The sequence below is a fragment of the Macaca thibetana genome, chromosome 1 (genome assembly GCF_024542745.1).
Source record: "Macaca thibetana thibetana isolate TM-01 chromosome 1, ASM2454274v1, whole genome shotgun sequence".
Taxonomy (NCBI): domain Eukaryota; kingdom Metazoa; phylum Chordata; class Mammalia; order Primates; family Cercopithecidae; genus Macaca; species Macaca thibetana.
Window position 1 is genome coordinate 157,101,234 of NC_065578.1, and position 25,534 is coordinate 157,126,767.

Sequence of the window (25,534 nt, forward strand, 5' to 3'; positions counted from 1 at the left end):
CACACAGCTGAGGTCACCCGGCCCAGCCTCTTTTGCAACTTTCCCAAGTCTGTGCACGAGATGCAGAGGAGGAAAACTCAGAGGGAAGTGGCGTGGCTTCAACAGACTTTTTTTTTGGCCCGTCTTTGTCCCAAAGCCTTTTGCTTGGCCCTGCTGAGACCATCGCTCTAAGAAGAGACCACGAGACTGAGAGAGGACTCCCAGCCGCCCTCAGAGCGGAGGCCGAGTGCTGCGCAGCCACAGCTGTAAGTGCCCCGGGAGTTTGTCTCAGTGCTTCTGTCTGCCCCCGCAGCCCTGGGAGTTATTTGGGTGTTTGGGTGGAGGAGTGGAGGCAGGGAATGCAAGGATGAGATTTCCAATCTGGCAGCTTCAGAGTTTAGATCCAGCCCAAAGATCCCACCCTGGAGAAGCTCCCAGGGTGTGGCAGCAAGAAAGGACTTCCCTGCCTGTGCGAAGAGCTGGGGCCCAGCTCGCGACCCACAGGGGCCATCAGTCCCAGGACGCAGCTGCTGGCCCCGTCAGAAGAGGGCGGCGCTGCTGCCTCAAACCTGCAGGACCTGCCAGAAACTAGAGCCCTGGATGAGGGCAAAACCCTGCTGGCACCCAGAGTCCCCTTGTGACATTGACAGAGTGCCTTCTGGGATGCAACTGTGTTGGCCAGGGTCTCATCAGGGGAAGCTTGGCCCCTGGAGTAGGAAATTGTCACTCCTGTTCTAAATCATAAATATTTCTCCTTGCCCAGTGCTGCAATGCCAGGGGAGCCAATGAATAGGGTCAGACGGATCTGGGTTCTATACCCAGTTTACCACCAACTAGTTGTTCTTGACCCAGGAGTCCACTGGGCTTCAGTGGCATTTTGTAAACTGCAAGTGCTCTATAATTGCTAGGTATTATGTATTAATACAAATAATTTCTTTGGGCTTACAGATCAATCTCCCACCAAAAAGTTCCCACGGAGATAGTAACTTGTCTATATCTTTAGACCTACACAGTGCTGGGGCTTAGTAAGCACACCCTGCCTGTGCCGGACAGATGAACAGATGGATGGATGAGTGGATGGACGGTTGTTCATGGAAACCTCTAGAATCCCAGCATTGGTCAGGCTCTTTAGTGGGATACAGAGAAGTGTGAGGCACAGCACTGCCCTCCAGGAATGGACAGTCTACTCGAGGAGACAAAACCCACAAATAACCTAAAGGAAAAGAGCACCGAGCCTCCTGAAACCAGGGCCGTAGGTGCACTTCCCAGAGGGAGCAGGTCTAGACCTGCTAGGGTTGAGGTGGGTGAGGCAGAATTGTGAGCATTACTGGGAGGTAACAAAGCCTTGTGCTCTCTACATAGCCTCTTTTCACAGACAAACTTTGCTTCCAAGACTGTAGGTCCCATTATTTTTTAGGGTGGATATATTTGTCCTTTTCCAAGGTATGGGATCGGGAGGGAAGGTCCTGAAAGTGGACGAGAGCCTAGTAGGATAGTATGATGGGGGCGGGAGACTCTGTCTGCTTCAGAATCCTCACCTGCCCCTGCTCACTAGTCTCCTGTCAGCAGAAGTGATACCCTACACAACACAGATGGGACAGAAGATTGTGCCTGGTTTCAGGTTGGAGTCAGCGGGGTAAGGAGAGAAAGGAAGTGAGAAGTGAGAGCGAAGGGGGTTCCAATGTTTTTGGAGGGCTGGTCCCAGGCCCAGGGGCTTGGCAACAACTCAGTCCTTCTTACTCCACAGGGGCTGAGCTACCCTGTAGCTTTGGCAAATGGGCAGGACCAGGACTCCAGGCTTAGAAGTGCTGCTAGGCAAGAAGGGGAAAGAGTTAGGGACCTCCAGTGGGGAGTGAGTCACTGCAAGTTCTGCTCTGTGTGGACCAGGGCTGGCAGAAGGCAGAGTCTTGCATTTCAATCCTGCTTTTCACTGTTACTTAACTGTAGAGGATGACTCAGCCTGGCCTCTAGGAGGATTCCCTGGTTTGAAGCATCTGAGTCAGCTGAGTGGGTGGGATGAGGCTTAAAAAGACAGCTACTGCCAAAGCCCAGCAGAGATGACATGGAAAGGGACTCCAACCACTGTATGAGATCTGAATGTGCCTCCTAGGTGAGCCAGCCTGTGTCACCCCACACGCCGCCCCCACTTCTCACAGACCTGGTCCCAGTCACTCTCTCGTTGCTCCTAGTGACACTGGGCCCAAGGACTAGGCTCTTATAAAATAGCAGCCTCAGCAAACTCCTACCCTTCTGGGATGGGGTAGGGGAACCTGCAGCGGCAGCACACCCAGAGTGAGCATCCAGGGGAAAGAAGCAGGGAGGAGGTGAGATGCAGGAGTCCAAAGTTAAGGCCGAGGTAACTTACAAGGATCTTGAGCACTTTTTGTGTGGCCCTCAGGAGAAATACTCCCAGGAGCGGGAGGCAGCTCCATGGGGCCGGTCTGGCTCTACCTTTTGTGGATGTGGAAGAGATGACTCAAGCACAGGGTGGTGCTTGGCATCAATGACATTTGAGGTCCTTGTAGGAGTGTACTGGAGCAGGCTCCATCTGGTGGCTTGAAGTCAGCCATGGTGTAAGTGTTTACATCATAGGAAGTGGCAAGCATGACCAACCAGGACCGTGGCCTCTAGACTCACCCCGTCTCCCAGTTGGTAAACAATTATCTGGATCCTTCCCAACTTGGGGACCCTGCTGTGCTATAAGATCATGACACATGTCACCTGCAGAGGAAGCCACAGCCACGAGTGATGTCCATTTTACCCATGAGGGAACAAATGCCCCAAGGTTCAGTAACCCACCCAAGGTCACAGATGTGTGGAGCTGGGATGAGAATTCTGAGTCCTGAACTCACGATCACTCCATGGCACCAGATGGCCTCACTCTCTTGCCCACAGAAGGAATTTGTCCTATCTGAAATCACGCTCAAATTACTTTGGCCTGCCATCCACACGTCTTTTTAAAGAAATGTTAAGTGATTAGTTGATATTCTTAAATTACAAAAACAACTTAGGCTTGTGTAACAAATTTTTAAAGCAAAACATATATAACATAAAACGATAGCTCTCAGCCTCTAATCTACCTTTCCCATCTCTCTTATGAATCATTTAATGTATATCTCCCCTTAGCTTTCTGTATCACACCATATAAAACATTCAGTGATTTTCTTTTTTCTTACTTAAAGGCCTCATGTATAGCTTCCCACTTCATTATTTCGTGTTTTTAAAACTGCCCTTGGCCCGGCGTGGTGGCTTACACCTGGAATGCCAGCATTTTGAGAGGCCGAGGTGGGAGGATCACTTGAAGCCAGGAGTTTGATATCAACTGGGGCTACAAAGCATGATTCCATCTCTACAAAAAATGAAAAATAAAAAATCAGCCAGTCATGGTGGCATACACCTGTAGTCCCAGCTACTTGGGAGGCTGAGGCGGGAGGATCACTTCAGCCCACGAATTTGAGGTGGCAGGGAGCTATGATCATGCCACTGCACTCCAGCCTGGGCAAAAGAATGAGGCCCTGTCTCTAAATAGATAGATAAATAAATAAATAATAAAACTTCCAATTGTTCCAGAGTATTAATGGATCAGACTTTATGTAGAGAGTCTCATACTGATGGACAGTTAGATTACAACAATGCTTTAGCAATCACCTTTGTACACATATGTGTTTGAGCTTATGTGTGAGTATTACTGTAGGACAGATTCCTAGAATGAGAACCTAGGCTGTGTGCATATTAAGTTTTGATATTGTCCAATTGCCTTCCAAAAAGACCATGCTAATTCATGCTCTACCAATAATATACAAGAGTGTTTCCCCAACACACTTGCCAACCCCAAACATTGTCATCAATCTTTTTAAATTTTTGCCACTCTACTGGGTGAAAATAAATGGTATTTTGAAATGTCAATTTCCTTGATAGTAAGGTTGAGTGTGTTTTCAAAGCTTACTAATTCTTTATAAGATTTCATTTGGTAACTTGTTCATGTTCTTTGCCCATTTTTGATAGGTGTGTTGCCTTTTATTATCTATGAGTGCTTTACACATTGTGCATAGTGATCTACCGTTATGTGTCTCACACATACCTTCTACCTTCCTCGTCGTGGCCTCCCTGCATCAAACCCTCACCCATCCAGCCCCTGAGCTCTCTAACAGGGGCACTACGGAGCAGGGCATGTAAGTCTCATTCTAGTTTTACAGACAGTAGAACCCAGTAGTTAAGAGAGCCGGCTCTCGGGTTAGGCCTGGACTCCAATCCCAGCTTCAAACCCTGCTCTGACACGTGCAGGCTTTCTATTTTTAGGGCTGAACTGCTTAACCGCTCTAAGCGTCCGTTTCTTCAATGGTAAAACAGAGATAATAATAGTATCAGTCTCACAGGCTATCTTTGTGTGCGATAAAATAGCTAACGTTTCTTGAGTCCTTAATTTGTGCCAGTAAATGTATAACAATATTCTATGAATATTGTATTCTATGTGTTCAGTGTATTATAATAATGTATAATTTGTTTAACCCTCACAATGCTATTGTGTATTTGTGTATTCACAAAGCCCTCAGCACAGTGCCCACCAAACAAATGTTAGCTTGTAACATGAGATGTACTCCAGCACTGCTGCATGGTCCTGTGACAGCGTGTGAAAGCATTGCCCTCTGCCTAGCATGCTGTGTCTCTGACCCTGTGGTCAGTCCTTACATATAGCTCCGTTGGGCAACTCCAGTTCTCTCTATCCCCACTGTACCTCTCTGCCACTTTGGCAGCCTTTCTCTGTCTTCTCCAACTCTCCTAGGATTTTGTTGAAATTCACCAAATCTGAGCCCAATCCCCTAGATTCCTGTGCACACAGATTCTATGGGTTCAAACTCTGATGATTAGGAGGCATGACACAGGAAAGTCTTCTCAGCGTTTTTTGTTTGTTTGTTTGAAACGGAGTCTCACTCTGTCACCCAAGCTGGAGTGCAGTAGTGTGATCTCGGCTCACTGCAACCTCTGCCTCCCGTGTTCAAAGGATTCTCCTGCCTCAGCCTCCTAAGTAGCTGGGATTACAGGTGTGCGCCAACAAGCCCAGCTATTTTTTTTTTTTTTTTTTTTTGTATTTTTAATAGAGATGGGGTTTCACCATGTTGGCCAGGCTGGTCTCGAACTCCTGACCTCGTGATCCGCCCACCTCAGCCTCCCAAAGTGCTGGGATTACAGGCTTGAGCCACCGCACCCTGCCTTCTCAGACTTTGATTCAAATACTAGCTCTTCTACTTACCCCCTGTGCAGGCTTGGGTGAATTGTGATTACTCAGCTTCTTGGAGCTTGGTTGTACTTGTCTCAGAGGGTGATGGTGAAGATGGCCTGCCCTCGGTGGAATACTTAGCACAGCCCACTGCAGGGGCTCAGCCAGTGCTGCCTCTTCTCCCGCTTTTTCCTGCCTGCCTTTGGTTCTGACTTTCTTTCTAAGGTATTGTGTTGCTTTTTAAAGCTAAGCTAGCATGTTGTATCAATGCCTTTAGGAAACAGCTTCCCTTTGCTCCTAGGCCCCTTCCAAAGTGATAACAAATACTTCGAGAGCCATGCTTTTTCAGGGGTTTCTGAACCATTTCTCCTTTGACTGATTTCCCTCGTGGACAGCAGCATCCGTTACAAAATGCCAGCCCAGGTTCAAGCCTTGAACTGCCTTATTCTACATGTTGGAATATAGGAAATGTTTGCTGAGTGAATGAATGAATGAATGATTGAGTCAATGCCAGGATCTTTGGTCAGATATTCACAGTCCATCTTAATCTTGCTTTCTCTCCAGCCTTTCCTTCCTTTACACCTTTCACCTCACCCTTCCCTGAAGCAAATCGGCCACTTTCTCCATTCATCTGTTCCCAAGGCTTTGGTTATTTCATTCCCTCCCCAACCACATGCTTCATTTCTTCAGGACCTAGTTCTGCTGAATTCTCAAGCACTTTCCCTGTGCCTCTCCTGGGGTGCTGTGTACTTTCTCTCTGGTGCCATCACTCAGCCCCTGTCCTTTCTTCTTTGATGACTCCCTGTGGTGGATTCCTATTTGTTCCATCTCTGTGCTGTTCCCAGTGTCTAGTACAAGACTTTGCATGCAGTAGGCATGTAGGCATTTGAAGCATGAATGGATGGACCATCAAGAAGACCCATTGCTCACCATGCCAACCCAGCACTCTCGGGTTACAGCAGAAGTTCCAGTGCCACCAACTCCAGCTCCTGGGACAAACAGCTCTGAGCAGAGCTTCAAATCACCTTTGGTCCATGATATGGTTTGGCTTTGTCCCCACCCAAAATCTCATCTTGAATTGTAATCTGAATTGTAATTCCCATGTGTTGGGGAAGAGACCTTGTGGGAGGTAATTAGATCATGGGAGTGGTTCCCCCATGCTGTTCTTACAATAGTGAGTGAGTTCTCACAAGATCTGATGGTTGTTTAAGGGGCTTTTCCTCACTTTGCTATACACTTCTCTCTCCTGCTGCCATGTAAAGAAGGATGTGCTTGCTTCCCCTTCCATCATGACTGTAAGTTTCCTGAGGCCTCCCCAGCCACGCGGAACCAACTGAACCTCTTTCCTTCATAAATTACCCAGTCTTAGGCAGTTCTTTATAGCATGAGAACAGACTAATACAGTCCATGACATGGTTCATGAAGGGGACACTAACAATCCTAAATCTCTGGGGGATTCCCGTTTTAACTTTGTGTCTCAACTCTCATGGCCAATGAGGTCCAGCTCCAGCAGATAAGGCATTTTTCACCAACAAGACATCTTGAGTCTTTGGGGCTTAGCTGGTTCATTCTCCAGTTGGAAAGCCCAGACTCAGAGAGGGGAAGTAACTGGCCCATGGTCACACATTGGCAAAGTGAGAACCAGAACCAACACCTTAGGATGTCCTATTTACAGCTTTGTTCCAAGTACCAGGGGAAATACAAGCTGGCCGACTTTTGACACCTCATCTGAGCAGAGTCAAATCAAGGTTTACTCAGCATGCTTAGTGCATCCAAAGACAAACGACCCGGATGCATATGTGCATGTATGGGTGAAACAAAGGGCCAGTTAAGCGTGTATCCTACAACAGTTTTGCTTTACCTTGTTAAACACACACACACACACACACACACACACACACATTTACATTTCTCTTATAGGAACAAGACATATTTATTGTAAAAAAAAAAAAAAAGAACATATTAAAAAGCATAGAGAAAAAAATTAAAATCATGTGATTTCCTACCACCCAGAATTAATAACCTACGTTTTTTAATTGACAGATAAAAATCGTACACACTTACCATATACAAGATGTTGTTTTGAAGTATGCATACATTGTGGAATGGCTAAATTGAGGTAATTAACGTCTGCATTATCTCACATACTTATCTTTTAGTGGTGAGGACACTTAATATAAACTCTAGTAGGAATTTTCAAGAATACAACACATTGTTGTTAACTGTAGTCACCATGCTGTGTAATATATCTCTTGAATTTACTCCTAGCTAACTGAAATAGTTTATCCTCTGACCAACATCTCCCCAACTGCCCACCCAGCCCAGCCCCTGGTAACCACTGTTCTACTCTCTACTTCTATGAGTTCAATTTTTTTAGATTCCACATACAAGTGAGATCATATGGTATTTGTCTCTTTCCCTGAGTTATTTCACTTAACATAAGGTCCTCCAGATTTACCCATGGTGTCATAAATTGTAAGTTTTTTTTAAAGCTGAACAGTATCCATTGTGTACATGTACTGCATTTTCTTTCATTGATGGACACTTAGGTTGATTCCATATCTTGGCTACTATGAACAATGCTGCAGTGAACACGGGAGTGTAGACATACTGATTTCATTTCCTTTGTCTATATATCCTGTGGTGGAATTGCTGGAATTTTTAATATATTTCTTTCCAGGCCTTTTTCTATACAAGTGGGAACTCCTTTAAGTGTTGGGGTGGTATTTTGTGTACAGTTTACCATCTTCCGTTTTCTATTTAGATCTTAAGGCATCCTAGGATCCTATTTAGATCCTAGGGCATGAGCGTTTCCCCATATTATTGTAATATTCTCAAAAACTCCATTTAATGGCTGCTTAATAGTTCATTGTGTGCTATGGTTTAACCACTACTTTAGTGTTGGATATTTATAAACAGTACAGTGAAGAACATTCTTGAACAAGTCTTTACTCACATTTCAGATAATTTCTTTAGGACAAATTCCTAGAAGTGGAGGGTGGGAACATTTTTAAGGCTCTCAACACTTGCTGCCAATAGCTTTCCAGAAACATGGATGAATTACACCCCTGCCAGCTGCATTAGAGAGGAGCCTTTTGATTCTGCAGTTGCAGCAAGACCTCAGACTGGGGGAGGGGCACTCTTCCACCCAGAGCCTCTGGGCAGTCCTGACAATGGACCCCTTGTCCTGCCCACCCCCATCTCTTCCTCCTGCACGCCCCTCCATCCCTGGCTCCAGGCTGGGCTGTCTGCAAGGCCTGTGTTCAATCCGGTCCTGCCTTCTTGGCACTCCAGGCTGCCTCCAAGAGCTGGGTTGGTAGAGCAGAGGGATGAGAGATTTACCCATTCTGGAGGGTCACCACCCTTCCAGTTTTGGGGAGGCCCCCAGGGAAAGTGAGGGAGAAGATGTATGAAGATTGCTGAATTATGTGCCTCTTTCGGAGAACCCCACCCAGTCTCCAGGGCAGTAACTTGCCCATTTAAAAGGGGAAAGCAGAGGCCACACTCAGTGACAATGGCTGTAAGGAACACTGGCCAGCATGTGGATGACCTCTGTTTCCTTACAGGCTCTGAAGCCCCTCCATGAATCCCCGGAAGAAGGTGGACCTGAAACTCATAATCGTCGGAGCCATTGGGTAAGCCAAGCTCAGCTCTGGGAGTTGGGAAGCAGCCCCTCACCCAAGGACAGTGAGACTCCCGGTGTGTTCCCATCTCCCATAGGTCCCTTTCTGATTCAGGGTGACACCAGCAACGGTATCCCACCCTCCAAAAAGCTTAGTTGGGAGAAAGAAGCTGTGTGTAAACAGATGGTTTCTAGTCCTAGATCTGCAGTGACTCTGCAGTAACCAGCTGTGTGAATTAGGCAAGCCATTTAGCATCTATCTGTCCTCCCACGTCCTACACACACAGAAAAAACCTGACCATCACTGTAAGATATTCCACTGTCTCCAGACTACTCTGCTCACTCTGCTTGGCTTCTACTTCTGGAAACCATTTCCTACTCCCTTGCTATTCAAAGTGTGGTCCATGGACCACAGAAATTTGAAATTCAGAATCTCAGGGAGAGACACTGGCAAGAGGGGCCTGGGGAGATTCTGAGAATGGTATGGAAGCATGTGCACGTGTGTTTGCATGTGTGTGTTCACATGTGTCTGGAATTTTCCTCAGTGTGGGAAAGACCTCCCTCCTTCACCAGTATGTGCACAAGACGTTTTATGAAGAATACCAGACCACGCTGGGGGCCAGCATTCTCTCCAAGATTATCATATTGGGTGACACAACTTTGAAGCTACAGGTGAGCAGCCTTCCTTTTCCCTCTTCAAAGTACATACACTGAAAATCCGCCCCACACCCCGACAGCCACTCATGTAGCAATGTGCACCAGAGCTGGAAAGGTCTAGAGCAGAAATGGGCAAACTTCAGCTCATGGACCAAATCTGGTCCACCTCCTATTTTTGTAAATAAGACTGCACTGGGGCACAACCATACCCATTGGTTAACTTATCATGTTATGCACTACAATGGCAGAGTTGAGTAATAATTGGCATACAGAGACAGAATGACCTGCAAAGCCTAAAATATTTACTATCTGCTCCTTATAGAAAAAAAAGCTGATGCCTGATCTAGAAGGAAGGGCATTAATCCAGGAGTTGAGAGTCCCCATGCCTAGTCTCAGGTTCTCTGGAAAACTTGGCAGGTGATCTTAGGCAAGACATTCCCAAGGTCCAAGTTTCCAAATCTGTCAGATGGGAATAACAATTCCCACCTTGATGACCCAGAGGAAAAATGAGAGGTCGGATGTGAAATTACTCTCAGGATGTTAAATGTTACCGCAAAGGTGTTGGAGTGTATGTGTGTGGGAGGGTCAAGATGCCTCGGTGTGAAAGAACCATATGCACCTGTACCAGGGCTTGCTGCTCCCTACCCAGCACAAGAAGCCTTGACATGATGTAACCCAGCTGGGCCACCTTCCAGCCACTCATCACAGTCCCATGGGGCGGCTGCTTTCCCCTCCAGATATGGGACACGGGCGGTCAGGAGCGGTTCCGCTCCATGGTGTCCACATTCTACAAAGGCTCCGATGGCTGCATCCTAGCTTTTGATGTCACCGACCTGGAGTCTTTTGAAGCCCTGGATATCTGGCGGGGTGACGTCCTGGCCAAGATTGTCCCCATGGAGCAGTCCTATCCCATGGTGTTGTTGGGGAACAAGATTGATCTGGCAGACCGGAAGGTACTGTTCATTCATTTATTCATTCAACAAATATTATATGAGCATCCACTATGTGCCCAGCACAGTGTTAGGTCCCACACATACAGAGCTGAATCAGGCATAGTCCTTACTTCAGGAATTTCACAGTCTAGTAGTGGATACAGACACTTTAAAAGATAATTATAAAATAAAATGATAATTACGATACCATATGGTAAATGAAATAATAGAGATATACCTTGGGCATTAAGGAGCCATAATAAAGGGGCATCTACCCAAGCCTAGAATATAGGACAGGCTTCCTAGAAGAGTTGCGTTCTGGGCTGAATAAACAGCATGATATAAACTGAGAACTAAAGGCAATTTTGTCCAGAGACAGGAAACGGAGGAGTTAAGGCATCAGATGTAGGCAGGAGGCAGGTCTCAGTGGAATTTGAATTAATCTGTAGCACAGGGTTTCTGCCTAGGTCAAGTTGGAGGTCTGCAGTTACAAATTCTTGGGTATACAAGTTTTCTGGGGAAGTAATAATTTTTTTATTAGCTGAACCATATTCCAGACCATCGGGTTAACCGCTTGACAGCTGGTCTGCCCTGTGACTACAGTGACCCCACTTGTGTTTACCATTACAGGGCGCTGAGAAGACAGCACTTTTAATCCTTGCCTACTAATGAGGAAAGAATATGGCAGACTGAATTTGTAAAAGATGCTCTTGGGCCAAAAGTCCAGATGCCACCAAAAAGAGCTGTTTAAACCAAGTTTCTCTTTTTAGTGTTTCAAATAGAGAAAAGTAATGGGGAACTGGATCATCTTGTCTGAACTGCATTTTCACAATGGTTCAAATTGAGAAAAGCAATGGAAATGAGGCATCATTTGGCGTGATGAAGTGTGTTTATGCATGGAGAAAGGGAGGGAGGGATGGTGCTTCCAACTGAGCTACCATCTACAGAAGAGAGAGCCTCTGGTTCATAGAGAAAGAAACATTTTTGGTTTGGACATGCTGAGTTTGAGGAGCTTGTACAACTAGTTGGAAATGGCCAGCAGGCTTTGGAATGCATAAGAATGAAATTTCAAAGGAGAAGTATGTGCTGGAAATAGAGATCTAGGAGTCATCTGTTCCGTGGTCACTTCAGGTTGTAAACTCCATGTCAATTCTCTAATTACAAATATCCAGCCTCAGATAATAAGCAAGGTCTTAAGTTCATTCAAAGGCAAGGTGTCTCCATTTTTCCCCCACTGGGATCAGCTGTGGGTGAGAACCTTGTGGTCTAAGAGAGGGAATAGGTCCTTAGAATCTCACCGCCAAGCTTAATGTCCATCCACACTTCCTCCTCTTGTCTGGGGTAGTAATTCCAGTTTCAGACCCTGTCAGGAGTAAAGCAGGAAGAGGGAGAAGAGGTCAGGAGAGCAGGGCAATTCTAATTTGACTGGTACTATCATAAGACAGTCTTGGCTGGGCGCGGTGGCTCATGCCGGTGATCCCAACACTTTGGGAGGCCAAGGCAGGCGAATCATGAGGTCTGGAGTTTAATATCAGACTTGCCAACATGGTGAAACCCCGACTCTACTAAAAATACAAAAGATTAGCTGGGCATGGTGGTGGGTGCCTGTAATCCCAGCTACTTGGGAAGCTGAGGCAGGAGAATCGCTTGAACCAGGGAGGCGGAGGTTGCAGTGAGCCGAGATCGTACCACTGCACTCCATCCTGGGCAACAATGTGAGACTTTGTCTCAAAAAAAAAAAAAAAGACAGTCTCGCACTCTCTGGCCTGACAGGTGTTGCAAGCTCTTTCTTCTGTGGGTCACTCGTGTGGGTCCTTTGGAAGTCTCCACTGAGAACATTTCGCTGTACCTCCCATGACAAGGGTCTTGCATTCTCCTCCCCAACCCCTAGCTTTCAGCATCCCCACCCCATGGGGGTCACCTTTTCCTCCAAGCAGTTTCTAAGTGGGATTTAGCCAGCCCCAGCCTGTTGTGCACTCTCTTTCTCTCCCTTGCTCTCTCTCTCTCTTTGTTGAATCCACATGTCCTTCACAAGGTACACACATGCGTTCTGGCTCCACTGGGGGACAAGGGTAAGCTGGTGCTCGGTGCAGCCTCTTCTCTCTCTGCCCTGTTGCCTGTTGCCTCAGATACCTCAGGTATGTGTCAGACACCAGTCCACCATGTCCACCAAACTCCAGGGGTTGTACATTAACGACTCTCCTCAACACCATCTTTCAGCTAGAGGTGAGTCCTTACCTGTTCCTCCTCTTGGGAGAAGCAGGGGTAGTTGTACCCACAATACAACTCTCTCCAAGGAAATCCCTCCTAATCCTCATTTTCAAGCCTTTTATATCCATGCTGTGGGATTTCAAGTCATCCAAGAGAGTCTTGGTCATGAGCCTTTGGGGATATGTACCCAGGGTGGACTGTCTCCACTTGCTTTATCTCTGACATCTGTCCAGTTGTTGTGCCTCTGCCAAAACTTTCATTTTAACTTCCATCTTGTTTCTTGTCTGTAGGGTCGGGGGAGGGAAGCTGGGGAAGTACAAGACCAAGAGTCAGTGAAATAAGAGGTGCCATCTTCTGTTGAAAGGGAGGAAACCAATACGAGGCTTAAGAACCATGAGGAAGCTTTGCCAGTTACTCTTGGAAGAAGTGGGAGGAGGAGCCACTTGGGGACAAGGACAAGATCTGATGGGTGACACCAAGGACTCCACCGAAGGAGGAGACCATGAGTTTGAGGTGGGGTCTGTGTAGGGTACAAGCCAGGAGCAAGGAACTTTGGACTAGGGCTTTTCCAACCAAGAGAAGAGGAAGGACAGAGCTGTGAGGGCACCAAGAAACCATGAAGGAAAGAAGAGGGACCAGGGAAGGCGGAAGGGCCAGGGCTGGGGTGGCAGAGGCTGGGGAGCAGGGCAGCAGGAGGGAGGGCCTGAGGGGGTTGAGGGAAAGGAGATCAGGGCACAGGAGACCAGGTTTCTTCTTTTACAGAGGTCCTGAGAGGAAGAGGCTGACATGGAGAGAATGTGGGCAGCAAAGGATTTCTGAGGCTACCATGAGAGGTGGCCGTTGTGTGTTGAGGGGTTAGGAAGCCTCACTAGATGGCAAGTGTTTAGTGAATGAGGGGCATCTGGCAAGGTGAGGAAGGCAGGTGTTGACTTGCGGGAGTAGAGGGGGTCCAATCCAAGCCTCAGGGTTGGGTGAGCTTTGGTGCCCAGAGAGAGGAAGAACAAAGGTTTGAAAGAGGCAGTGAGGCACCAGGCAAGCCAGCCCCCTCTCTCGGATCTGTGATGAGTAAAGTCTGCAAATAGCCCCAGTGCGGAAGGCAAGAGGGGGCGCTGGGGAAGCATGACTCTAGGAAAAACCAGGGTTCAGCCAGACAGGGAGGTCCCTGGAGAGGTGGAGGAGGGGTGAGGAGAGGATGGAGGAGAAGGGAGCCTGTCTCCCAACAAGGTAGGCCCAGGGATGGGGTTTGTAGGGGAGGTGGACTAGGATAGGGGAGGGGAAGAGGCACTGAGTGATAGTGAAATCAGAACAGGGACGTGGAGAGGAGGAGATGAGTGGGAGAGAGCAGAAGGACTTTAATTCTGAGACCTGGGATTATAAAGCCCCAAGAGTGGAGGCTGGGAAGTGCCAGCCTTCAAATGTCTTTACTCTGCACAAACCTAGCAAGGGCTCTGCCTTCCCCTGGCCAGGTGTTGACATGGAGAAGGAGCCAAGAGGTACGTTCTTGTGGGGCGCCTTTTCCTCGGAGCCCGTCCCGCAGATGCGGGCTCACACCCGCCCACCTGGTCCATATGCCTCCATTACCTCCTCTGCGGGGTGGAGACCAGAACACAGACTTCCTGAGACTGAGTAATAATAGGAAGGATGTGATTTCCATAATGGAAATAATGGAACGAGGAAATGATCCTCCTTATTATTATCTCCAAGGGACAGCTGGGAAAATACAGCAGCTTCTCCTATCTAATAAGAAGAAAATTAGTATTTAAAATGTACTGCAGCTTGGTCCAGTGGCTCACGCCTGTAATCCTAACACTTTGGAGGACCAAAGTTGGGGGACAGCTTGAGCCCAGAGTTCGGAACCATCCTGGGCAACATGTCGAGACCCCATCTCCACAAAAAAAAAAAATTTTTTTTTTTAATTAACCGAGTGTGGTGGCACACCTGTATTCTGAGCTACTCGGGAGGCTGAGCTGGGAGGATCTCTTGAACACGGGAGGAAGAGGCTGCAGTGAGCTAAGATCACACCACTGCACTCCAGCCTGGGCGACAGAGCAAGACACTGTCAAAAACAAAACAAAACAAAACAAAAAACCGCACACACACACACATACATCATATATACACACATATGCATACATATATATATATACACACATATTTATAATATATATATAGCCAGTTTAGGAAGGTGAGAAAGTTCTGAAGATGAATAGTGGGGAATGTACAGTGTGAATACAATATGAATGTACTGAATACCCATGAACCGTATGCTTAAAAATGGTTACAATGAGTCAGGTACATTTTATCTGTAATCCCAGCACTATGGGAGGCTGAGGTGGGAGAATCACTTGAGGTCAGGAGTTCAAGACCAACCTGGGCAGCATAGCAAGACCCCCCCCCATCTCTCCAAAAACAAAACAAAACAAAAATTCCAAAAAAAAAAGTGTTTCATTTAAAAATAGTAAATTTTATTAGGTATATTTACCACAATAAAAACAGGCATATATGGCCAGAATAATTTTAAAGAAATTACTGATTTAGCTTAAAAAAAATCCCTGCTCCTTCTACAGAAGGTAATAGGGAAAAAAATAGTTTGTTAGAAAGAACAGCTTTGCTGGCATCTGTGCTACCAGGAGTTTATTCACTGGGGCACGAATTATTTGCTGTGTGCTCAGGTGGGTAATTTCTGATTTACCAGTGATTCCATAGACTTAAGATCATGTTTTCTAAAAATATCCTTTGTTATTTTTAGTGATGGCTTAATGGTTTAGTAATTAGTATTTGACATGCTAATTTTAGCACTTGTATAATCGATTATTTTAAATGCACATGAGATGGAAAAGCATCATAAATAAAATGATGCCAGCTGGACTAATTTTGTCAAATGTTTGCCTTCCAATGAACAAGCAAAATTGTAACCAGAAAAGTGAAATGTCAATAGTATATTGTTGACCAAAAGTAACATTAATGCAAGCAATACTTGCAGAATTGTCATACTTCCCAAGTCCCCAGTTATCACACCCTGAGCTTATTTTCAGAGTCAGAGCCTAAATTATAAATAACTTTCATTTTATAAATAAAAGATGAGACAATTTTTAAAATCATGAAACTGTCTCTGGGATTGGAAGAGAAAAGTGAAAAATACTGTCTGGGTAGCTTTCTTTCCAGGCCAGCTTTCTGAGGTTGGGGTGGGGAGGAGGGGGAGATATAAAAAGAATGTTAATTTGCAACATAATCACAATGATATTTCGGAGTCTGTATGCAATCATTCGAAACCAAACAGAGAGCAGGGAGAAATGAGATTAAAAGTCTGTCATAACCGGGCACTTGGGTAGATCTGGTCATGGTAAGTCAGAGGAAAGGGTCAGCTGAGATCAGCTGGGACTTTTTATCCCAGTAAGACAGACATTCCCAGGACCTGCAGGAGCCACAGAGACAATTAAACAGGGGCAGTGTTTGATCTGCCTCGGCCTGCACTGTGTTCTGAGAGGGGTGGAATGGTCCTTTCTCCATGAGAAAGACCTTGGCTCTCCTAAATACATTGAAATGATGATTATAAAGTACCAGGCTCAGCAAATGCTCAATATGTGCTCATTTCCCCTTCCCCAAATAATCAGACATCAAACTCGGTGTACCAATTGTCTTTGGAAGGAACCCAGAGGGCTTCCAGGGCATTTCCAGGCCAACATCACAAGTTGAACGCCGTTAGCACTTGAGTGGAGATGTAGTCATTCAGCCTGTGCCTAGTGGCTCGTGTGTGCCAGGCCAAGAGCTGAGCTCCTGACCCTGAGCTCCCAGAGGAAGACAGAAGAGGAGAGGCATGGTTCTTATGCAGCGCCCTGTAGAGGGCGACTCAGACTTCAGGGGGAGCACTGAGCTGGGGCTGCATCCAAGCTCTGCCTTCTCTCAGCTGTGTGATCTGGGGCAAGTTGCTGAACCTCTCTGAGCCTCAGTGTTTTTGTCTATAAAGTGGAACTGACAATGCCCATCTCACAGGGTTATGGAGAGGATGAGATGAGTTCATATGTGATAAAGTGACGTTTAACACAGTGCCTTGGCCCATAGTAGGAGCTTATTAATTGTTCCTAGGACCCTACCCTGGGGAAGCAGGGTCAGCCAAGACCCGAGTCTCTGCCCAGCAACAGGTCTCCTGAGTGTGAGCCTCCTTAGCTGGGCTGGAGAAGAAAGTCCTCCATTCCAGCCCTTCCTGGTTGTTGTCTCTCATGTGCAGCTCCCTTTGAAGGGACTGACAAAGGAGGCAATGGTGGAAGAAGTTCTTAGTTTAGGCTTAGGAAGGCAGCAAAATGCAGTGGGCTGTAATTCCACCAGGCCTGTGTTCAAATCCTGCTCAACCTCACAAACTCTGGGCAAGTTTTTTTTTTTTCTCCAGGCCTCCGTTTTTTCATCTGTGAAATGGAGCTAACAGTTCCCACCTCCTACATTTATATGTAAAGTTATAGACACTTGGGAGGTTCTCAATAAATGGGAGTGGTGGTGGGCCTGGTGGGGATGGTGAGGATGTGATGGTGGCAATGGTGGTGATGGCGATGATGATAATACAGGAACCATGCTTATTTCTTCCCCTCATTCAGGTACCCCAGGAAGTAGCTCAAGGCTGGTGTAGAGAGAAAGATATTCCTTACTTTGAAGTCAGTGCCAAGAATGATATCAACGTGGTGCAAGCCTTTGAGATGCTGGCCAGTCGGGCTCTGTCGAGGGTGAGTGGCTGTGGTGGCAAGACCTGCTAAGACCCCCCCCTGGATTGGGGAGGGTCTCAGGAGCTTCCAGAGAAGAACATCTGGGGTACGGGCAGGGATGTGGGTGGGACGGGATTGCTCATCGTCTCAGTTAATTAGCTATGGAATGGGTTCAACAGCACTCCAGTTCTGGAACTGCAGAATGCCAGAGGTAGAAAGCTACCTTAGAGGGTGCAGTCAGCGGTCTGTCAGTCCAGCTAACTAACCAAATCCCTTGTGGAGTATCTAAAAACTCCAGTCCTGTACCTCAGCCCTGGAGATCCTAACTGAGGAAGGGTTTGAGAAGTGATGGTCTAGTCCAACCTTCATTGGCAGGAGGTGCCAGGCATTCACCCAAGTGAAATATCAAACCTGCAGGAGTTACTGACATCTTCCAATCAAAAAGATTAATAGACGTAGACCCCTAGGTATGAAGGTTCGTCAAGAATGTGTTGAGTGTGTGGCAGGCGCTGTACAGGCCCCGGGACCCTCTGTCTGAAGAGGCAGGCAGATAGGCCCCTAAGTGATTGTAATACAATGTGGCATGGTGGGACAGGACTTGGGGTAGGGCCTAGAGGAGGGACACGCAGACAGCCCATGCCGCAGGGCAGGGGAGGGGGTGAGGAGGAGGGAAAGTGAAGAAGGGATTGGGAGAAGGGAGCAGTTTAGGTTGATGGCCAGGTTTCCAGCTTGGCAAATGAAGGGACAATGGATTAGTGATTCCATGAGCCAAGCAAGACAGGGAACAAAGGAGAAAGCAGGGGCTTCATGAGAGAAACGAGTAATGACGTCCATGTGAGCACATTGCATTCAAGGTTCCTTGAGACACCAGGTGAAAACGTCTGAATTTGGCAAGGAGGTGGGGAAGACCATGGAAGGCTGCCTGGAAGCAGTGGCATGGTTTTAACGTCAGTCTGGTGTGGAGTTTGGAAGCCCTGGGATTGGCAGGGGGAGGGACTCGGCTTGTGTCATCGTTCTGCCACATCTCATCAACATGGGCTTCTTAGGAGAGGGGAAAGCATCATCGCAGCAATGGTTCTGAATTGAGGAAATGGGCAAATAAGGGTAGGGGACTGGAGGCTTCCCCTATGTGGAAGCATCCACCGCCCCCAAGGGCTGCCCTCTGCAGCTGCGCTGGAAAGAAGCGCTCCAGGCCCCAGTGAGGGGTTGTCCCAGACAGAGAGAGGCAGCAGCTACCTCTAGCGGCTGCTCAGGGAGAAGCTCCCAGCTAGGCATCCTCAGGCTTCAGAGCCCTGATCTTAGGGTTCCCCTGACCCTCACTGGCTCTTCTGCTTCCCCTCCAGCCCTCACTGTCTCAGGAAAGGGAAAGCAGCGAGGTGTCCATCTCTTAGTGCTTGGTCAAGAAGTGGGTGGTGTAGTCTGCTCCCGAAGCACAGGCGTGCCTGCTCTTGCCGTCCTCCTGGAGTGCTGAGGAATGCTGTTTGCCCTTGGTGGTGATATTGATCAATAATCCTCCACAAGCACAGAGTGCAGCGACTGCCAAATGCTTAGTCACCAGGAAGCGTCCATCAGCCCACAGCCCGTGTCTGTGCATGGTTAACACCTGTGCTATCTGAGGAAGGAGTATCCTTTCTTCTTCAAATGATGTCCTTCCTACTGTATTGTGGGTAAATTAGGACCTTCTGACTCTGTCGCTGTTATGACGTGGTGCTGTTTAGTAGACAGTGGCTTGTCTGCTTGTTGCTTTTTTTAAACACCCTTTCTTGGCAAAAGACTAAATGGGTAGTAATCCATGTCAGTCCCCCATGTTTATGGGGCATGTGCACTGATCAGAAGTCTGAAAGTCACAGGTGTGGTACCTGCGGTCAGACTGGCCTGGATTTGAATCCTGCCCTGGTTCTTTCAAGTGGACCCCTTGGCAAGACATATGACTATTCTGCGCTTCCATTTCCTCTCCATAAAACGAAAATAATTTGAGTCCATAAATATCCATTGAGTTGTCAGGCTAGACCTGGAGATACAGCCCTCAGTGCACTTGAGGTCAGTAGAGTGAGATATCCGTAAGTGACTGTCCCGGAGTGACGTGAGTGCTGTGGGGTGTGGGATTAAGGTGAGAAGGTGACTCCCAGGCAGCTGGTGGCGAGGATGAGTGAGGATGCCTGCTCGGAGAAGTGACATGTCAGAAGGTTTGGAAGGCAATTCACAGTTTGCAGGTGGAGATGGTAGGCCATGGTGGGTGTAAGCAGGAGGGGAAGAAGGGCAGAGAGAAGGCCAAGGCCAGAGACCCAGGCATGAGTTCATGGGGCTTACAGGAGACACCTACTGTAGGTCTCGTTGGCAAGAAGAAGAAACCTGGCGTGGAGGAATGTCAGAGCATGGGGACGTAGTTCGTGATGAAGCCAGCAAGGCCACCAAGGCCTGGTGAAGCCCAACCAGGAGTTCAGACGCCATACCACAGGCCCACGCCTTCCACATGGCACTGCTAGGCCACCCAGGGTACTCAGGAGCTCACCCAGGACCTTGAAACCCAACAGGGCACGACTTTCTGCAGTGTCTTTTTTGCTTAAAAACTTGAAGGAGAAATATTTTCACATAAAAACAAACACACTTAACTGGACATAGAATGTAAAATTCACATCGATTCTTAAGATGAAACAGAAGTTTACAAATACAGATTTTGAAGTCAAAGAAAAGTTTTCAAAGGCATTTCCTATAAGGAACTTCCCTTCCTTCCCAGGGAGATTGTGGGTTCATTTGCTCCAGCCCAGGGTGTTTTGAGAGGAGGATGTGGAAGGTGCTTCTACAATAAGGAGTGAGCCCCCAACAGGGGTGGGGCTCTGAAGTTGGAACGATCTGGCTTTATACTCAGCTCTACGTCTCACTGTGTGTCCCTGAGCAAGTCATGCAGCCTCCCTAAGCCACCACTTCCCTAACTTTAAAGTACAAATAATAATATCTTCCCCATGAGGTTATTGTGAGGGTTAAATAAAATACTATTGTAGTGCAGAGAGGGCATTACGTGCTGTTTTAAAATGGAGCTGTGTCATAGGGTTTTCAGCAGGGCAGCTTCGTGCTGCCGAAAGGATGGGCTCCATGGGTGGTGATGAAGAGGCTACTGCAATAGTCCAGGCGTGAGAGGATAGAGCTGGCAAGGTGAGGGTGAATTAAAGAGACTTTGGAGGTAGAAACTTCAGGAGCTGATGATGATCAGATGCAGGGAGAAAGGAACAGGAGCAGTTTAGGCTGATGACCAGGTTTCTAGCTTGGCAAATGAAGGGACAATGGATTAGTGATTCCTTGAGCCAAACAAGACAGGGAACAAAGGAGAAAGCAGGGGCTTCATGAGAGAAAGGGGTAATGACGTCCACATGAGCACATTGAATTCAAGGTTCCTCGAGACACCCGGTGGAAACATCTGAGTTCTGCAAGTGAGCCTTGTAGTAAAAAGAGCAATATGTGAGGCACCTGCTGAGTGCAGAGTAGGTGTTCAGTTAACATACTGAAAGAGACCAGAGTAGGTGTCCAATTAATATTCTGAAAGAAACCAGAGTAGGTGTTCCGTTAACATGCTGAAAGAAACCAGAGTAAGTGTTCAGTTAACATTCTGAGAGAAATCAGAGTAGGTGTTCAGTTAACATGCTGAAAGAGACCAGAGTAGGTGTTCAGTTAACATTCTGAAAGGAAAGAAGGTAGGTACGTTACTTTAGTAACCAATTTAGCCACATTCAAGGTTTAGGGTATTTAGTTATTACAAAATATGACGAAGGATGCCCTAATAATTAAAGAAGAGATACCCACCAGCTTTGAAAGATGTGGGGTGGTGAGGTTTTGCTCCTAGAAAGTTAGCAATGCCAGCCGGGCATGGTGGCTCACACCTGTAATCCCAGCATTTTGGGATTACATCTGCCAAGGCAGATGGATTGTTTGAGCCCATGAGTTTGAGACCAGCCTGGTTGAAACCCCATCTCTACCAAAAATATAAAAAACTAGCCGGGCATGGTGGCACGTGCCTGTAGTCCCAGCTACTTGGGAGGCTGAGGTGGGAGGATCACCTGAGCCCGGGAAGTCAGGCCACTGTGAGCCGTGATTGTGCCACTGCACTCCAGCCTGGGCCATAGGAGTGAGACCCTGTCAAAGAAAGGAGGAAAGGGGAAGGGGAAGGGGAAGGGAGAGGGGAAGGGGGAGAGGAAGGGGAGGAGGAGGGAAAGGGGAGGGGGAGGGGGAGGAAAAGTTAGCAATACCATCCCTGCTGGGGCTTGTCAGGCCCAGCTCCAGTAGCACCGGTAGTACCGCCTAGAGGCCCAGTTCTGTTGGGGTTAATTGGAAAAAGACAGAATCACCACATCCAGTGGAGGGAAGCGGGCTGGCTGGTGGCTGCTCGGTGAATCACAGCAGCTTTACACGGTCCTCAGGATGCAGGACTTAAGGCAAGGCCACTGGGCCACTGTGGGGGACAGGGACAGACTTCCACAGTCACACCCCCACTGTAATGCTGCAAGCATTGGAATAGCATTTTATTACTTGCACAGTTAGATTCACAAGTTGTCAAGAGGCCTGGGGCCTGGAGAACAGAATGACATAGAAACCTAATTATGGCCTGGAGGTTTTGCAGAAAATCTGAGGAATAAGATGCTGCCATTGTCAGTGAAAATGATGTCGTTAATGGGAGGGTGCAGATGTTATTAGGGCAACACTGGCATGAAAACCTCAGGCTCTGCCCATACAACAAATGTGGACGCCTCTCACACCTACCCCCGACGGCACTTGCTCTGCTGGCCCCAAGATCCTACCAGGGTGGGGTGAGGGATGGGGGATCCCCAAGAAACCAACTCTGTGACGAAGGACTGGACCCCAGGTTCAGCATCACGAGCTCTGTGCCATCGGGTTAAATTACTGCTCAGTCTGGGGATGGCAGGGAGTGATGGGGTGTCAAGGGATCTTCTTATGTATTTGGGGGGCCCAGCATCATCAAGGTGCAGGAGGCAGGGCTGGACACCGCCTCCTGAGGTCCAGGGTCACGAGCATTCACCAGCTGGGTGTCTGGCCTGAGCCTGGGAGCTGCCAGGGAGATAACATCAGAGAGGAGGAGGCAGCACCCCTGTCACTGGAGGTTGCCCCCCTGAGTAGGACACTTGAGATGGACTGCCAGGGACAGTTTTGTGTGACACACAGGAGGCTCCGCCCTTGCTCAGGTCCACGCCAATGCAGCACAAACCCCTTCCACACAGAGTGAATGCTCATCACTCACCCCGAGGACCACAGTACTGGCTGTGGGAGGAACATGAAGGAGATTGAGCTCTGTGACTAGCGGAGGCCACAGCAGCGTGAAGAGATGGGATTCCTTGAAGAAGAAACCCTTCAGCCTGAGGAACCCATCTGCTTAAAGAAGGGCCCCCTCCATATCACCCCAACCCCTGAACTGGGTCGGGGGCAGGCTCTTGGTGAGAAGTGGAGCCAGCTGGAAAGGCAGAAGCTTGACAGACTGAGAAGGGGCTTCCTTTGAACCCTTGTTGGGACAGGAGAGGCTGGAGAAGCAAAAGGGCCCAGGATTAACATTGAGTCCATTTTAGGGAGGGTTCCCTGGACGCAGCCAGCACAGAGGACCAACTGGGTTTTTCCAGGCACGAGTAGGGGAAGCTGGGAGACGGGCAGAATGAAAAGGAGGTTGGGGGTATTGGGAAATTTGCGAGAAGAGGTCTCCAGGAGAAATGAGGAGTGGCCATCACCTCTCTGCCTGAGCCCAAATGACAACTCAGCTGTCCCCTCTGGAGAATGGAAAATTATAGGACTTGGCTGGAGGTGAGGAGACTTGGACCGCTAATTCAGACACTGACCTGCTCTGGGCTCCTGGGAAGAGGCTGGAGGGGGAACACAGGGAAGAAGGAGGGTGGGGAACACCAGTGGCTTCCCTGTCTGGGCCTCAGTTTCCCACAAGTACAATAGGGAGGAAACAAGAGCCCAGGCTCTGAGGCCCATTAAGAAATAAAGGGTGGGCGGTGCTCTCTGCACCTCAGGACATGAATGCTGGCCTCTCTTTCCTTCCCCAGTACCAGAGCATCTTAGAGAATCACCTCACAGAATCCATCAAACTCTCGCCAGACCAGTCAAGGAGCAGATGCTGCTGACCTCCGGACGCCTGCTCTAGACGCCCAGAAACAAAGCCTGCCCCAGGCCTGGTCATCCCAGGCTTGAGAACAGATAACCATCACCCTCCAGCCCCACTGCCTGCCCAAGCACAGCGCAGGGGACCTAGGCTCTGCGGCAGAGCCCTCGACCCGGTGCTGGGCCCAGAGTCAGAGGGCAGCCCCTGGCTCAGGCTGAGTCTAGTGACAGCGTCTGGGTGAAGCTGGAAATGTCACAGCCAAACCCTGGCCCTGCAGAAGTCACAGTTTCCACAGTGGCTGCACATTTCCCCACCCATCCACCCCTCAAACACTCCTGCTCCAGAACGCATATCTCCGCAGACCGGCCACTGACTGGAGTCTGGTTACATCCTCCTGTGGACAGACCTTCCTCACCCCCTCCCACCTCACACCCCTCAGCCACAAGCAAAGCTTTGGACAATGGCACAGCTCAGCCTCCCTCAACAAGCAGACGAAGGAGTAAAGCTCTGGACCCCACGGGCTGGGCCTGCCTCACCTCCTGGCAGAAGCTCGCGTGCCTGAGACCCCCTCTGCTCCCTCCAGGGTAGAGGACTGAGGGAGCACAGGAGAAGGCACGAGGGACCCTGGCTCATTCCTCCTTGCCGGATGCTCAGGCAACTCACATAAATCTCTGAGTCTCCATTTGTTTATCTGTCCTGTGGGGGTGATATTTGCCTTGCCTGTATCACAGTGCGGTTTCGAGACCAGAAGCTGTGCTTAAATCTAGTAGCTGTTGTTGATATGCATTTATTTACCTCTTTGACAAGTATTTTTGCGTATCTACTATATACAATGCATTGAAGTCCAGTGACAAACAGACAGGGACCCTGCCCTCCTGGAGCCGACATCTGGTGAGGGAGAGAGGCAATGGATGCAGACTCTAGAGAGATACTTCCAAATAGCAGGTAAGTGCTATAAACAAGGGGAAACAGGGCAATGGGATAGAGTGACAGGGGCTGGGATGAGTTGCTATTTTAGACGAAGTGGTCCAGAAGGGCTTCCCTGAGGAGGTGGCATTTGGTCTGGCGGCTAGAGAATGAGAAGGCAGCTGTCACCTGAGAGCTGGAGAAAGAACATTCCAGGGAGAGGGAGAATCAAGGCCCAAGGCCCTGAGGCAAGAACAAGCTTGCCATTTTCCAGGAACAGTGAAAGGACATCCATTGACCTAAGACTCAAAGCTACTGTCCCAAAGACAAAGCAAAGGGGACCCAGTTCCCTTGGGAGGCTCCTTGATGCTCTGCTGCCTGACCACCAGAGGGCAGCAGTGCTCCTTGTCTTCCAGGCTGAACAGAAAGTGGGTGCTCATGAACGCTTTAGGAGCTGGGGTTTTGTCCTTCACATGCTCAAAATTTGTTCACGGGCTTGGGGCATGTTCAGCCCTTTGGGATTTGTGAGGCAGAGAATTCCAATTTCTTAAGCCTAGTAAGAAATGAGCAAAAACTTCAATATACATGACTCAGGCAAGAAATCAGCATCTGTGGCAAACACTGGAATGAGATGCAAGAAAGCTCATGGAGTTTCCATCCCAGCAGATTGTAAGGCTGGAATCTTTTGCTTCCGGCTCCAGGCAGCACAGACAGGGCCCAGCCTGCAGAGGGTGGGCAAGATGTCCTCTCAGGGTCTTCAATGGCCAAGTCCATGCCCACCGCAGAATCTTTCTTCTACCCAGAAGTATCCTTTCCTGAGTTCCAAGCAGAGCTGGGGATGTTAGCCTATGACTGTCATCTGACTTGGAAGGTACACCTAGGGGTCAGGGGGAGATCAGCAGGGGAGTCTGGGAGCCGCTTCTCCCCGCACCTGGCTCTGGAGTGGACACCAGCATGGAGCCAGCACAGGAGCGGGGGTGCGGGGGGGCACGGCCTACAGCACAAGCTCTATCTGTGTCCTTCAGAAGTCCCGGGGAAAAATGATGTGCCCTCATGGGAATGGCATTTTGCACATCACACAGGCTGTCCTGGGAGTCAGGCAGACTGGATTGTCAAGTGTGGTGTGTATATAGCAGCTTGTGCACTGCAGTGGACATGTGGACCATTTCTAAAGGTCACAGCAAATAATAAATGTGTCCTTCTTTGTTTTTA

General features: G+C 48.4%; 2 protein-coding genes across 3 annotated transcripts in view; one reads left to right on the forward strand and one right to left on the reverse strand.

Moving 5' to 3' along the window:
- The window catches only part of RHEX (regulator of hemoglobinization and erythroid cell expansion), a 113,886-nt gene extending 98,866 nt beyond the window's left edge, over positions 1 to 15,020 (reverse strand). Inside the window, exon 1 of the mRNA XM_050764643.1 lies at positions 15,010 to 15,020. The gene's annotated coding sequence lies outside the window, so the exon portion shown is untranslated. The remainder of the gene's footprint in view (positions 1 to 15,009) is intronic.
- On the forward strand, positions 18 to 25,534 carry RAB7B (RAB7B, member RAS oncogene family). 2 transcript variants are annotated; one of them, XM_050764535.1, is made up of 7 exons: positions 18 to 245; positions 7,241 to 7,316; positions 8,764 to 8,832; positions 9,365 to 9,491; positions 10,214 to 10,429; positions 17,209 to 17,334; positions 23,361 to 25,534. In XM_050764535.1, the coding sequence occupies exons 3-7, from the start codon at positions 8,780 to 8,782 to the stop codon at positions 23,436 to 23,438; spliced, it is 600 nt and encodes a 199-aa protein (XP_050620492.1). In that variant the 5' UTR covers positions 18 to 245; positions 7,241 to 7,316; positions 8,764 to 8,779; the 3' UTR covers positions 23,439 to 25,534. The 2 variants fall into 2 exon arrangements, with proteins under 2 accessions (XP_050620492.1, XP_050620483.1); XM_050764526.1 differs by lacking the exon at positions 7,241 to 7,316 and having other exon boundaries at positions 19 to 245.

Excerpts from the sequence above, each read along its gene's own strand:
- RAB7B (XM_050764535.1), top strand. The coding sequence starts at position 8,780 with ATGAATCCCCGGAAGAAGGTGGACCTGAAACTCATAATCGTCGGAGCC. Across the intron at positions 8,833-9,364 it reads ATAATCGTCGGAGCCATTGG|TGTGGGAAAGACCTCCCTCC; the intron begins GTAAGCCAAGCT and ends AATTTTCCTCAG. Across the intron at positions 9,492-10,213 it reads ACACAACTTTGAAGCTACAG|ATATGGGACACGGGCGGTCA; the intron begins GTGAGCAGCCTT and ends TTTCCCCTCCAG.